Below are 14,764 nucleotides of genomic sequence, written 5' to 3' on the forward strand. Positions count from 1 at the left end.
TATTGTCTCGACATACTTCCTCTGGTTTAACCAGAGCTTCCTCTTTGCCTGATCTCTTTTAATTTCCATGCCCAAAATATAGTTTGCAGCACCAAGATCTTTCATGTCAAATTTGGAGGACAATTGGGTCTTCAAATCCTAGATAATTTCTTTGTCATTTCCAACCAACAACATATCATCCACATACAAGACAAAATAAATAACACGGTCACCAATTAATTTAAAATACACACAGTGATCTGCTTTGCTTCTGGTGAAGTCAAGTCCTCGTATAAATGTATCAAATTTCTGATACCACATCCTTGGTGACTGTTTTAACCCATACAAAGACTTCTTTAACTTGCATACCAGTTCTTTCTTACCCTTCACCACAAATCCTTCAGGTTGCTTCATGTAGATCTCCTCTTCCAGATCCCTGTGAAGAAATGTTGTCCTCACATCCATCTGTTCTACCTCAAAATCAAAAGCAGCAGCAACAGATAAAAGTAACCTAATAGAAGCTACCTTGGCAACAACAGAAAAAATATCACCAAAATCAATTCCCGACACCTAGGAATAACCTTTTGTTACCAACCGAGCTTTGTATTTCTCCACATTTCCTTTTGCATTTGTCTTCTTCTTGAACACCCATTTGTTGCCAATGGGTTTCCTTCCAGCCGACAACTCCACCAGATCCCATGCCTCATTTTTGTGCGAAGATGCCATTTCATCAACCATGGCCTCTTTCCAGAGTTTGCCATCCTCTGAATCTACTACTTCCTTCACAGTTCTGGGATCATCATCAGTAATAGACAAAGAAAAATTTGAACAGAAAGCAGATGGATTGTACCTTTCTGGCTGCCTTCTTTCTCGAACTGATCTTCTCACAACAGGAGTTTGTGGCTCTTCATCTTCTGATTCCTCTTCTGCTGTAGAGTCTAATTCTTCCTCCTTAAGCTCAAACTCTATATTCTCAGGTTCCTTTGATGGGACTTCATGTTAAATAACATCTTTCACCTCTCTGAATACCACATCTCGGTTGTACACAACCTTCCTTGTTACTGGGTTCCAAAGCTTATAACCCTTTAAACCATCCTTATACCCAATAAAGATGCACTTTTCAGATTTACTATCCAACTTGGTTCTTTTCTCCTTTGGAACATTATATATGCATCACATCCAAATACCCTCAGATGTGAAAGAGAGGGGTTCTTACCAGTCCATACCTCTTGTGAAGTCTTATCCTCCAATGCTGATGAAGGTGATCTGTTGACCAGGTAACATGTTGTCTCCACCACCTCTGCCCATAATTCCAGTCCTAACCCGACACCACTGAGCATGCTTCTTGCCCTTTCCATCAACGTCTTGTTCATTCTTTCTGCAACTCCATTTTTCTCAGGTGTGTATGGAGTAGTCTTTTACCGTGCTATACCACATTTCTTGCAGAATTCTTGAAATTCCTTGCTGCAAAACTCTCCACCGTTATCTGACCTCAACACCTTTATCTTCTTCTCTGTCTGGTTTTCCACCAGAGCCTTAAATTCTTTAAACCTGTCAAAGAATTCTGATTTCTTCTTAAGGAAATATATCCATGTATTCCTTGAGAAGTCATCTATAAATGATACATAGTACACAGACTTACCCAGTGATGGAACCTTCACAGGTCCAAACACATCACTGTGCACAAGCTCTAATATTTGTTTCGCCCTCTTACCACCAGAGGGAAAACTCACCCGATTCTACTTCCCGTATACACAATTTTCACAAAAATCAAAATCCAGAGAGCTATTACTCATACCTTCTACCATACCTTTACCATGAAGTATTCGAAGGCCCTTCTCTCCAATATGTCCAAGATGCCACAACATGGTCTTCTCTCAAGAGACCACTAGATTTTCTACTCCATTTTCAGGAACCACAGAATTGTTGCACCCATCAACAACAGTGCTACCTTGCAACTTGTACAGAGTTCCAATCTGAACTCCCCACATCAATACCAGTGCTCCCCGAACCATCTTGCAGGTATCCTTCTCGAACACTATTTTTACACCTACATCATCCAGGTTGCTTACAGAAATCAGATTTCTGGCCAATGCGGGAATATGCAGAACACCCAGAAGTGTTCTAACCCTTCCACCTTGCAACTTCAACTTTACTTTTCCACGACCAATGATTCTAGCCTTCCTATCATCCCATAAGAAGACATCACCACCATTGTATTTCTCATACTCACAGAACCACTCTCTATGGGGAGTGAAGTGAAAGGATACACCTGAGTCAATCAACCATGCCTCATGATCTACATGTGTATTTGAAAAGTACACATCCCCACCTTCATCTGAGGTGATTTTCGCCTCTGTAGAAGGAGCATCATCAGATCCCTTTCCTTTGTCAGGAGCTTTAGATTTACAGTCCCTTTTGTACTGCCCTTCCTTTCTGCATTTCCAACACACCACCTTTACAGGTTTTCCTGGAGATTTAGATATCCGACTCGATGACTTATTTTTATTTCTATTCTGGGACCATCCTCATACAAACAAGGCATCACCATTCTGGCTCTCCATATTTTTCCATCTCATCTCCTCTGTGAGTAAGGATGAGACTATTTCATCAAACTGTAAGGCAATTGTATTGCTACCTATTGCAATAACCAGACTATCCCACAAAGCCTTAGCCGTAGCTTCCCCTGATACATTCAACAATACTAAATCTGAGACACACAATCATATTGTGCTCTTTGACTTTTGATCCGACTTCTTCCATTCTTCATCGGACACTTCTGTTGGTTTAGTACCCGGATCTACTACGATCCACTGATCTTTGTCCACCAAGAGATCCTCCATCTTGAGTTTCCACAACTCAAAACTTTGACTATTAAATTTCTTGATCTCTATCTTTCCACTACTCGCCATCTTCTTTCACCACCAGAATCGATCTCGCAGATCTCCCACTGAACAGGGTCTACCACAGGCCCGAGAGAAACCCTTCAGCAACAAAGGCATCCCCTTGAAGCCAAAACAACTCTGATACCAAATGTAGTTTTTAACCCCGTACAGAAATTACCTGCATACGAATTCTAAAACACAGAAAATAAAAAATGCGAGAGCATAACACATAAAACACATATACACAGAGATTTTCCTTTGGATCCCAAAACCGGGACTACCAGATTGATTTTTCATTATGTTCCTTTCAATGTTACAATACATATTTATACATGCTGAAGCATCCAATACCATGGACCGAAAACCATCGCGCCCAAAACCATGTGCGAAAACCATGCACAAAACCATAGGTAGGTTCGCCCAACCTAATATAGGGTCCAAAAAATTTTTGCCGTAGAGGGGGGCTACCCGCCCCCCTTAAACCCCTCAGACAGGGGGGGCGTCTACCCCCCCTCTAACCCCCTGGTTAACTACGTGGGCTAGTCGTGGAAAGAATATAACACAACCCAACATTATAGGCCATGTTGGTCATTCAAAAGTTGTAGTCCTCGGATAGATCTTTCTAACGAGGTATGGTGCGTGTCAAATGAAGATCGCATGCCAAAGTTACGACCCCGGGAAATTGATGTACCAATTTACCCAAACGGGGCCCATAGTTTGGCACTTCATCTCCCAGGGTTAGGTTTTTGGATGTTTAGAGTTTTCCATTGTTTCTCAATAATAAATAGGCCTTTGAGCCTCATTGTAACATAGTTCAGAGGCATGTAGCCACCACATCTCTTCTCAGAGATAAGCTACCATTGCCTGAGCTAGTCTTATTTCCATTATGTTTGTAAGCATATTTCAGTTTTTGCTATTAATGAAATGAACTATTATTTCTACTACATCTTTGTATTTATGGTTATATTTGTAATTTGTTGCATTCCTGTTTAAATCGAATCACTCCTTTTGCTGTTTATAGATCTCCTACAAAGATTTCTCCCACCATTCTCCAACTATCTGTGCTCTCCTTTTCGCTCTCAGATCTCTAGCCTTCTGGAAGTCATCCACATCCATTTCTCCACTATTTTCATAGCTCCCATCCAGGTAGCATACCCCCCCCCTTAGGCCCTTCCCCTAGTACCGGACCTTTAAGCTACCATGGGTGGGCTCTGGGATACCAACAAGTTCTCTTCTACCATTAGAACTTCAATCCACAACGAGATCCCCTTCAACGCTTTCCCTCACAACTCTGATTTGAATACAACCTCAGCCTTAGAGAAGGACGGATGGCCCTCCGCAGCAAAATCGATGATGTACCCACGAATCGGGTAGAGAACACAACAAACTAATGCACTTATCTTCATCTGAAATTTTAATATCAACAGATAATAACTGACTTACCACAATATTAAATGCGTTAAGATGCTTTGTCCCCGAGTCTCCATCTTTCATCCTCAGGTTATACAGATTTTTCCGTAGGAACAGTTTATTCACCAGAGACTTAGATTGGTACAAAGTCCCTAACTTGTCCCACAAAGCCTTAGCCGTAGCTTCCCCTGATACATTCAACAATACTGAATCTGAGACACACAATCGTATTGTGCTCTTTCACTTCCGATCCAACTTCTTCCATTCTTCATTGGACACTCCTGTTGGTTTAGTACCCAGATCTACTGCGATCCACTGATCTTTGTCCACCAAGAGATCCTCCATCTTGAGTTTCCACAACTCAAAGCTCTAACCATTAAATTTCTCGATCTCTATCTTTCCACTACTCGCCATCTTCTTTCACCACCAGAATCAATCTCGCAGATCTCCCACTGAACAGGGTCTACCACAGGCCCGAGCGAAACCCTTCAACAACAAAGGCATCCCCTTGAAGCCAAAAAAACTCTGATACCAAATGTAGTTTTTAACCCCATACAGAAATTACCTGCATACGAATTCTAAAACACAGAAAATAAACAATACGAGAGCATAACACATAAAACACATATACACAGAGATTTTCCCTTGGATCCCAAAATCGGGACTACCAGATTGATTTTTCATTATGTTCCTTTCAATGTTACAATACATATTTATACATGCTAAAGCATCCAATACCATGAACTGAAAACCATCGCGTCCAAAACCCAAAAACCATCGCGTCCAAAACCATGGACCGAAAACCATCGCGTCCAAAACCATGTGTGAAAACCATGCACAAAACCATAGGTAGGTTTGCCCAACCTAATATAGGGTCCAAAAAAATTTTGCCCGAGGTGCTGCCCCAGACCCCATAGAGGGGGGCTACCCACCCCCCTTAAACCCCTCGGACAGGGGGGGCGGCTAACCCCCCAGTTAACTACGTGGGCTAGTTGTGGAAAGAATATAACACAACCCAACATCATAGGCCATGTTGGTCATTCAAAAGTTGTAGTCCTCGGATAGATCTTTCTAATGAAGTATTGTGCGCGTCAAACGAAGATCACATGCCAAAGTTACGACCCCGGGAAGTTGATGTACCAATTTACCCAAACGGGGCCCATAGTTTGGCGCTTCATCTCCCAGGGTTAGGTTTTTAGATGTTTAGGGTTTTCCATTGTTTCTCAATAATAAATAGGCCTTTGAGCCTCATTGTAACACAGTTCAGAGGCATGTAGCCACCACATCTCTTCTCAGAGATAAGCTACCATCGCCTGAGCTAGTCTTATTTCCATTCTATTTGTAAGCATATTTCAGTGTTTTCTATTAATGAAATGAACTATTATTTCTACTACATCTTTGTATTTATGGTTATATCTGTAATTTGTTGCATTCCTGTTTAAATCTGAATCACTCCTTTTGCTGTTTATAGATTTCCTACAAAGATTTCTCCCACCATTCTCCAACTATCTGTGCTCTCCTTTGCGCTCTCAGATCTCTAGCCTTCTGGAAGTCATCCACATCCATTTCTCCACTATTTTCATAGCTCCCAGCTAGGTAGCATACCCCCCCCCCCCCCTTAGGCCCTTCCCCTAGTACCGGGCCTTTAAGCTGCCATGGGTGGGCTCTGGGATACCAACAAGTTCTCTTCTACCATTAGAACTTCAATCCACAACGAGATCCCCTTCAACGCTTTCCCTCACAACTCTGATTTGAATACAGGCTCAGCCTTAGAGAAGGACGGATGGCCCTCCGCATCAAAATCGATGATGTACCCGTCTAGAGTGGTATACACCTAGAAGTTAACAGTTTGAGTCAGGTTTGTGTGGAGCCGATGTAATTCAATAAGATCAACTTGGGTTCAGGTACAAGGAGATCAACTTTGGCTGGTGGTCTTTTCTTTTATCTACAGTCTTCACAACCAATTGCAGAGCTCCTCTGGGAACTTGCACCAGAAGATCTCGTACTGATTTCTTGTAGGTTCCGCGTACATGATTTCTTCCTTTAGGTGCTTCGCACTTCGATGATGAAGTTATGCTTGTTGAGAGGTAAACCACTTCACTTGTTCATGACACCAATCTTGCATATCCTTCTTAAAGATCTTCGACACCATGTTCCAGACCCTTTTGGAAGTTTTCAGGTCCCGACAACGGAACCATTTGTTGGTGAAAAATGGTGATCAGGTTGAGACGGTTCAGGCACAGGGGCCAACAAAGGGTCCGTTGTAGTCTAGTGTAGCGCCGACATTTTCACCTTACTCAAGAAGAATAAGGCGTCTCACTCAAGGCGCACCGCAACCATACTTGGTTAAGGCATTGGAACCAAGCATCAGGGAAATCACACGAAGGCTATCAATACTTGTTAAACTCAGAACCAAGGCATCAAACATGCAACCATTGCAGAAGACAACAACTAAAGTATTCAAAAGGACATAGAATACACACATGCATTCATAATAAAATTTTAAAAGGGGACACATAAACCCGACACAAGAAGACTATCAAACATCCCTGCAACTTCCTCTTTCATTAGTTTAGGCTAGCATTACATCAATACATTCAGCTCAGAAGCCTCCTCGATAGAACAAAGACTAGGAACATAACTTATTATATGACTAAGTAAATACAGAATCTTGCGGGCTCAATAAGCTCTGCGACAACATTTCAGTACACTTCTCTCTTCCCCTAGCTTTTCCTTCGGCCTTTTTATGCACTCTGCTCGCTTGGAATACTTCTTTCTTCCTCAGATGCTCCACCCTTTCCTTTTCTGCTGCCCCTATTGCTCGGTTGCAACTACTTCCTCAGCTGTCAACGAAATTTCCATCTCGGTTGTGACTACATGTGCCCTGATTTCCCTAGTAAATCTTCCATAATTGCCAAACTTCCGCAAATTCCTTCCTCGACTGCCTTCTCTGCAACTTCCCATTGGTCACCTTTAGTCAAAATATGGTCAATCGTCAAAACATGACAAAACTTTGTCTCCAAAACAAAGGACCCAACAATTCCTTGGGAGTATGATGCAAGGGCATTCGTAAAAACTCAATTAACCGAGAAGGTCAAAACCTTTTACGGTAGGATTTGGTTCCTCAATGTGTGGGATTGTTAGGATCGAGTTTGTTTTATTTCCATGTAGCTTGATTAATATAACAATTTGTTGTAATTTGTTAATTATATACCAAGTTGGCCATCTGATCCTAATCTTGTGTATCTAGAGCGACTCTATGATGTATTTTATTAAAAGTTAAATTAATAAAAGACAGAGAGAATGTGGCGAGAGGATTTAAGTTTGAATAAAATGTTGTAGAGTGGTTACATTGTGCCTCTGTGATTCCTATGCACTCTTATTTTTGAATGGTTGTTAAATGTGTGGTTTCTTTATTATCGAATGCGATTTGAGTGGTGTCATAGGGGGACTTTGTATATATATGTTAACACCCTGTTAAAATCCCTACAATAAACCTTCGTGGAGCCGAGACTTAGTTTTGCTTGAGAGGAGTTTGTCAATTAATGGGCTCTAGAAGGCAAAACCAATTCCCGTCACAAGACAATCTTTCCTCTGAAGAAATCACCCTAGAAGTTCTTGTAAGTGACCGGGTTTCAAATCACTGGGCTAACTCGGTTTGAAATCGTCGGGACAAACTCTTTGGTGACAAGTGACAGAGAGGCAAACTACAATTGTTGTTAAATTTCCCACCCCAGAGGTTATCACAAGCGGGGTCGGTCAAACATCGGGACACACTTTTATCGTTGGGGTCAACACTTGACGGGAAATCCAGAACCGACACTAGACGAGAATTATTCCCATCCCAAAGATTTATTTCCCTGGGAATACAATTGGGGGACTCAGTACACTCTCGTCGGGGTTACTCAATACAAACTCACTGGGGGCTGAGTTTATAGTTACAGGGTGTGGTCACATAAGCATTCCGTTGTAAGCACTGGTGCCAAGGACTATGCATTAAACGAAAATGTCGAAGGCTATGTTTTGGTCACGTACATGGTTGTGTGAATTTTGGTGTAAGCATTAGACTAAGATTTAATTGACCGTATCCGTTTATTGTATTAGTCTTAACTATAGTAGCTATTATTGTTTGAATCTACGTGATGGCATATATATCAAAATTTTGAATCCAATAGTTTTATAAGGCTTTGACCTTTTCCATATAGGATAACCCCCCATTGATTATCACCATCAATCCCTTATGTGAAATTTAAACATAAAACGTGATAAAACTAAACTCCACATAAAACACTTAGATATAAACATCATGGATTATACTTTTAATATATCTCCAATTAAATTTTCCAATAATATCATGATGAAATAAATGGTTTAAAAGTTATTCTCACTCCCATAATCAATTTATAGGATTTAAAGTTCAAACAAATTCCGCATAAACATATTCATTCATGACATTTAAACAAACTCCACATAAACGAATTTGTATACAAATCATCAATAATAATGGATTATAATCTTAAATTATAATAATTAGCATTGTCTGACTCTAAAGTTTTAGTGTTTGGTTCAGTGTTTGGAATATATTTGCGAGTAGTCCCAGATTTGCGAGTAGTGTACCTCATTATATTTTTGCGCTATCCCCGTATCTTAGCGGGATGATATGAATGTTTTGAGAGTTATTTATCTTCAAATTAGATTTGCATACTTGATGCCGAGAGGGAATCGTATCAGCTCAAATTATATGCACTGATGCATTGCCATACCTGATCAACAGAAGGCTAACTGGGTTGTTTCGGGTACGGGTTGCATATGCCGAAGTGTTGCATCCATGCCCTTTTGCAGAAGCACGTGACAATACACTTGGGAGGTGGCCTTTGCTGGTTAAGCCTGAACACCTTTGTAACGGTCAGCAATGCTGCGGATGCTCAGTCTCGACAGAGCTTTAATGGGGTTCATGGCGCAGAGTCTACTTCAGCTCAGACATCTAGAGGTAAGTCATCTGGGTCATTACATGGTAACGAAAATAACGCCTGTAGGATTGATCCACTGGAGCAAAGCAGGAATTTGAGTAGTATTGGAGATAAGGATCAGGAATTGGGGGTTTATGCAGGCGGGCTTTTGAAATCCGGGATTTCTGCAAATGGGTTTAGGAAATCTGCTATTTTTCGAGACGGGGTTCAGAAATCAGAGTCTAAGTCTAAAGTTTCCCAACATTTTGATTCAGATACTTTCTTGTCTAGATATTATTCGAGACAAGAGAAATCTGTAACTGCTAGGTTTAGCAAAGGAAATTTAGTCAGACAAACCCCCCCACCAGTCGTGGTAGATGTACAATGTGAACATTTGCAGGACCTCCTTAAACAGCAGGACTGGTTCCCAAAGTTAAATGAGACATTCAGGGATCGTATGCATATTGTGACACGTCAATATATAGCTAGAGTATTGCAGTCTCTAGAGGATCCTGTGATAGCCTTGAAATTCTACATTTGGCTTGAGCAGCAAAAGGGGCACCAACATCACAGTTTGTCTGCCCAGAAGCTGTTAACCAGCATTCTTGTCCGAAAAGGACCCTGTATTTTGTCGACTGAATTATTGGGAGAAATTAGGAATGCAGGTTGTAAACTTACGGAGGATGTGTTCTGTACCTTGATTGCTAGTTGGGGCAGATTAGGTCTTGCAAAATATGCTACTGAAGTATTTGGTCAGATGGGCTATTTGGGTTTCAGTCCTACTACACGTATATATAATTTTGTCATTGATGCTCTAGTGAAATCCGACTGTCTTGATCTGGCCTACTTGAAGTTCCAGGAAATGTCAGCCGCAAAGTGCACCCCAGACACACTCACATATAATCTTCTCATTAATGGAGCGTGCAAGAATGGTATAATAGACGAGGCTCTGAGGCTGTTGAAACAAATGGAAAGTGTTGGCCGAATTCCTAATGTTTTCACATACACAATATTGATTAATGGGCTGTGCAAGAACAAAAAGCCAGAAGGAGCCTTCCAAGTTTTGGAGAAGATGAGGAAGAAGAGTCGTTTGCCAACTGAAGCAACGTTCAGATCATTAATTCACGGTGTTTTTAAGTGGACCGAGGGGTCAGTGGCATATGAATTGATAGAGATGTGGTTGGAAAGGGAATCTGTTTTACATGAATATGTTTGCAGTACAATCTTGTATTGCCTCTCCAAATTGGACATGGCAGAAGAGACTTGCAAGATTCTAAAAAAGATGATTGAAAGGGGCTATTTTCCTGATATTGCAACTTTCAATATTGTCATGCCTTGCCTGTGTAAAGGATCGAAACTTAAACATGCTTGCCAACTTCTTGATGAAATGCAGAAGAGGGGTGGAGTAATAGGAGTTACAACTTATACTACTCTCGTAAGTGGATTATTTAGAGAAGGCAGACAAGAAAAGGCTGAAATATATGTAAGTGAGATGTTTGCTCGTGGTGTTGTTTCTGATGTATTTACCTATAATATGTTGATTGATTGTTTTTCCAAGTCGGCAATGATGAACAGAACATCGGATCTTTTTAAAGATATGTTAGAGAAGGGTTACACCCCTAATCTTGTAACATTTAATACTTTAATCAGTGGCTATAGCAAATTAGGTAAGGTTGAAAAGGCCCGTGAGTTCATGAAAGATCTCTTACAATATGGATTTAAGCCTGACGTTTTCACATTTAGTTCCATAATTGATGGTCTATGTAGAAAGCATCAGGTACACGACGCACTTAAGTGCTTAAATGAGATTGTTCAGTGGGGTATAACCCCCAATGCAGTCACCTATAATACTCTGATTCATGGCCTATGCAAAGCTGGAGAAGTCAGCAGGGCTTCTGTGCTTTTCAGTAGGATGCAAAAGAACGGAATCACTCCAGATGTGTATGCTTTTAATGCCCTTATTTTGGGTCTCGTTAAAATGGGGAAACTAGTGAATGCACAAAATCTATGCCACTATATGTTGAAATGTGGCGAAAAGCCAGATCATTACACATATAACACTTTTATTAAATTGCTCTGCGATGTAGGAAAAGTGGATGAGGCTAGACAGTTAATGCTTGTAATGGAAGAGAATGGTTGTGTTCCTAATGCAGTGACTTACCAATTACTCATAAATTGTCTTTCCTCTAATGGCCGCATGGAAGAGGCGTGCCAATCAGTAAATTGGGGTCTCAGCAAAGGGATTTCTCAAATCGACATTGCAGCCAAGATTAAGGGCTTTAATGCTTGATATGTTTGGTGATTTTGTCATTGGAAAAAGGCTTTCGATCGTAGTTGTGCTTCGGGGGACTACTTGTGCTGTTCAAGGAAATCAAGGCGGATGAAAGCAAGCATTGTCTCACAAGCTGCAAAGCATTTGTGGAAACACCATTGCTGGAAAATCTTCGTGAGTGATGGTCTGTCAAACTCTCTATTTTCCATGTCAAAACTAATGTAAATTCTTTTACAAAGGAGGAAAGGAAATTATATGTCACCTAACAGCTTCCCATCATGGGGAAGCCTTTGAGGTTCCTTGCATTGAAAGAAGGAAAATAAAATGCTATTCCCTATGGACAACGTTTGTAAAGAGTGCCTATTCTGATAATCCCAAATGGGATTTTTGAGGAGCTTGATTTGCTCAAGATTACATTTGTGTTTCCTTTGGTGACCCTTATTGAACTAAAGCCAACTTCCTAATTTCAATTGTTTTCTCCAGGGTGGGTGGGGGGATTGACTGTTTTGCTGTTATTTGTACATGACAAGCCATGGAAAGTTCACCTGTCCACTGCAAATGAACAAATGCAATACAAAGAATACACTTAATCTACCCTCCATTTTTTATAATGCAGAGCTTGTCGATACTACAACCATGTTTTCTTTTGTTCCCAATTGTGGCTAATGGTAAAGGCAGATATATTTGCATTGCTACTATTTACTGTTGAACATGGTCTAAAATTGATAGTAGGTAAAGGCAAATGTCTTGAGCCGAAAATGTGGACATGAAGGGAACCTTTTATCATCACCTGCTTAATTTATCTTACTAGACCTGGTAATTTAACTAGCCGCACTGTGTATTTCTGGCCTCAACTAGTTCTTTGTCCTTTGTCGATCTATGTTGCACAAGTAGCAATGACAAGTTTTAGTTTCAAGTGTCTCAAAACAGTTGGATGGGTGCTTGTGTCCTCTGTCATTTTTACATGTGCTTGATGTAATAGTGTCTTGATGACCTCCTTTTGTTGAAGGAAAAATTCTGCCCCCCACACCCCATTCCCATAGTTCAAAAGTCTTCACCCTTGTCATACCTATACTTGCATGCAGGCCTACCCACACAACATAGGGTCATGATGCTTATCATTGAAGCCCTTTTATTTTGATTTATGAGGAAGCCTTTTCAAAATCTTCTGTCCTTTATTTTTCTAGTTTATTGTGTATTGTGGAGGATAGATTTGGGTCAGCCAGCTTGTCCGGTCAAGTCTTGACTCTTAAGTGCACTAGACCTTGGATCTTTCTCAAACGAAAGGAATGGATAGGCATTCAATTTCAAGCATATAACTGAACCATCAGTGGATGCATAACGTGATCAATACAAGTGATGATATGAACACAATGTAATTAATCCATGCCTAGTTACGAAGCAATTATGATTAGAGCGTTGAAGTTTTGCCAGTAGACACCTTTGTAAATGGGGACACCCAAAATGAAGTCCCACTATAGTTTTCATAAATAGTTAACCTATGAAACATAACTAGTTCCCATTTGAGAAGATGGGAGAGCTTCAACCATTATTGTACACCACCTAATGCCTTTCTTGCTTTCATATAGGTTATATGGTTCTTTGTCATCCTCTTATCCAAGAACGTAGCCAACTTGTGTACCAAGACTGTGGCCGTTATGTTGTAACTAACATCATATTGTAAAATGACAGTCTTCAGTTGTTATTCCTATCAAAAGCACTTCATTTTGGGACCAATGCTACAATGTTAGCTGTGGTTTAGGATTAATTCCTCCAATCAGCTGGACCTCCTAGAGCGTATCCTATAGAAATCCACTAGGAATAAATAAGTTTCCAAGTTATTTCAGCTGCCGTTACCTTAATTGCCTTTTCTACTTTTATCCTAGTGGATCCACTTAAGATTCAGTTTAAATCCTATTTTTCCAACAGCCGAGATTTAATCTGTGGAAAAGGAAATTTGAAGCCTATCTGCTTTATGCCTTTACGTGGTTTGAAATCTTTATAGCATGTAGTGATGTCTTCCCTAATAACCACTGGATTTCCACCAACCTCATTATTCTCATTTCTCAGACAAGGAATAAATGAGTATGCCCTCTTGCCTCTGTTATTTTCTTCTTCAAGGTCTATTGCGTACATTTCCTTGCTGATCTATCTCCCTTCATTGTCTGAATCCTAAATCCAATTAGTGATTTTGTCCATTTACTGCAGCCTTTCCAACTCTTCCAACAGTTATTCATAATTCTTTATGGGCCTAGTTTAACGTACTAAGCTAGCTAAAATTTATTATTTCTATTTTTAGTTCGGTTGATTGTTCTCCTCTATTTCACGTTGGGGAAGATGTCTAACCTGTAGCTTTCCTCATCACATTGTCCATTTAACTTTAGTTTATTTTCATAGGGTTTGGTGTGTAATCTAAACAAGACGTTTGCACTCAGGGTGTCCACTGCTTGGATCCTCCTAAGAGAACATGGTAGATTTGAAATGGAACCTGCTGGGATTACTTCAAAGACGACTCTCTGGAATTGCTCAATAGAACTTCACGAACAAATAATACTTACCAAACCAAGCCACTGCATGATCTTTCCCTCGTCAGTGATAACTCATGTATAAGCATGGTCTAATTGCCACCTTCGCTCCATTAAGTTTGGAATATTTTTGAAAACTTATCAAGATCCACAACATCTGTTTTTTTCCTATAAGTTCTTGTTATTTTTCTTTTGGAATACATGCATTTGTATACAAAACAAATGGCCCATTCAAACTACTGCCACGATGCTGAAACCAAGATCAAAAGTTGTTCTATCAGACCAAAATTAAAACCACGCAGGGCCAAAATAAAGGCACCATTAAGGCCGCAGAGCCCATTGCATGAAAATAACATAATTTTGACAGCAAGCCAACCCAATAAGTCACAACACACAGCTGTTGGAATAGTGACAGCATTAGGAGGGTCGAGGAGGGTCTTTGTCTTCAAGACTGTCACCCATCCATCTGCTTGGGGCTCAACATCCACCGTTATGAGATCCATCCATCACTGCCCTTATGAGTTGATTTGCCCCTTTGCATCTTTGCCTGGTTAAAAGCTAACCAAGCCTCTACACTTATAAAATTGTTGGAAGATAACTCCTCATCCAAGATTTCAAGTATGCGAGCTCATAACCGTGATTTATCTAATTGATCACGAGGGCATAAATAGCCATGCACATGTAGTTATTCCCTTTCACCCCAGACTGCTTGGGGGAAGTTATCTCTTCACTTTCTTGCCAAGG

At 40.5% G+C, this 14,764-nt stretch overlaps 1 protein-coding gene across 1 annotated transcript; it reads left to right on the forward strand.

Annotated features, from left to right (window-relative positions):
• Window positions 1-8,841: 8,841 nt before the first annotated feature.
• On the forward strand, window positions 8,842-11,638 carry LOC149177600 (uncharacterized). Its single transcript, XM_089420166.1, has one exon. It carries the CDS (start codon window positions 9,084-9,086, stop codon window positions 11,511-11,513), a length of 2,430 nt encoding a protein of 809 aa, XP_089276292.1. The 5' UTR covers window positions 8,842-9,083; the 3' UTR covers window positions 11,514-11,638.
• Window positions 11,639-14,764: the final 3,126 nt, after the last annotated feature.

The sequence above is a fragment of the Pinus tabuliformis genome, chromosome 4_1, assembly GCF_031772625.1.
Source record: "Pinus tabuliformis cultivar Carrire ecotype Pingquan chromosome 4_1, CPIR1, whole genome shotgun sequence".
NCBI classification, from domain to species: domain Eukaryota; kingdom Viridiplantae; phylum Streptophyta; class Pinopsida; order Pinales; family Pinaceae; genus Pinus; species Pinus tabuliformis.